We start from the raw sequence: 761 nt of genomic DNA, 5'->3' as shown, positions 1-761 counted from the left end.
CCATGTGCCGCGGCGCACTCGACGGAACTGGCGGTATGAGGTTCATAAACACGTGGGCCAAGCTCGCCAGAGGGGAACCTCTGGACGAATCTGATCAGTATCCTTGCCATGACCGTACGGAGCTGAACTCTCGGAAGATGAGTACGGGTTCGGAGTTCAGTGACCAGAATGGTCATGACCATTCTGAGTATGGAGCCCCGCCCCCATGGCTAGGTTCATTGGGAACCGAAGACGCTAAAGTCACCGTCGAAGTCATGAAGCTCACAGGGGAGCAAGTCAAGAAGCTCAAAATGAAAGCCACGTCTACCAACGGTAACGGTGAAATGACGAAACCCTTCTCGAGTTTCGAGGCCATTGCGGGGCATTTATGGAAGTCTGTTGTGGGGTTCGCGGCCGCCAAAGTGAAGGGGGCGATCGCCAAGGTGGATGACAAGTTCGTCAGATCCGCTCTTGAATACATTGATAATGTAAAAGACATGAACTTGATAAGGTACAATTTTCACTACCCTGCCAAGAGTGTTCATAAGGGACCTTCGAAAGGGAATCCGAACTTATTCGTAGTGAGTTGGATGAATTTCTCATATGAGCATGCTGATTTTGGTTGGGGTGTACCTTATTATTTTGGACCTGTGTATATGGATGCTGAGGGTAAAGCCTTTTGTCTCAACAAACCTAATGGTGATGGTATGGTACATGTGGCTATCTCTTTGGACTCGGCTCACATGCCTGCTTTCAAGAAAATCTTCTATGAGGACATATGA

At 48.8% G+C, this 761-nt stretch overlaps 1 protein-coding gene across 1 annotated transcript in view; it reads left to right on the top strand.

Moving 5' to 3' along the window:
* The window catches only part of LOC107604982 (spermidine hydroxycinnamoyl transferase), a gene marked incomplete at its 3' end in the record, with an annotated part of 1,854 nt that extends 1,093 nt beyond the window's left edge, over positions 1–761 (top strand). The window contains 1 exon segment of the mRNA XM_016306711.2: positions 1–761. Coding sequence (XP_016162197.1) covers positions 1–761 — 761 coding nt within the window.

Source organism: Arachis ipaensis, chromosome B06 (genome assembly GCF_000816755.2).
Source record: "Arachis ipaensis cultivar K30076 chromosome B06, Araip1.1, whole genome shotgun sequence".
Lineage (NCBI taxonomy): Eukaryota > Viridiplantae > Streptophyta > Magnoliopsida > Fabales > Fabaceae > Arachis > Arachis ipaensis.
The sequence above is the reverse complement of the archived record's forward strand: the minus strand, read 5'-3'. Positions and strand labels throughout refer to the sequence as shown.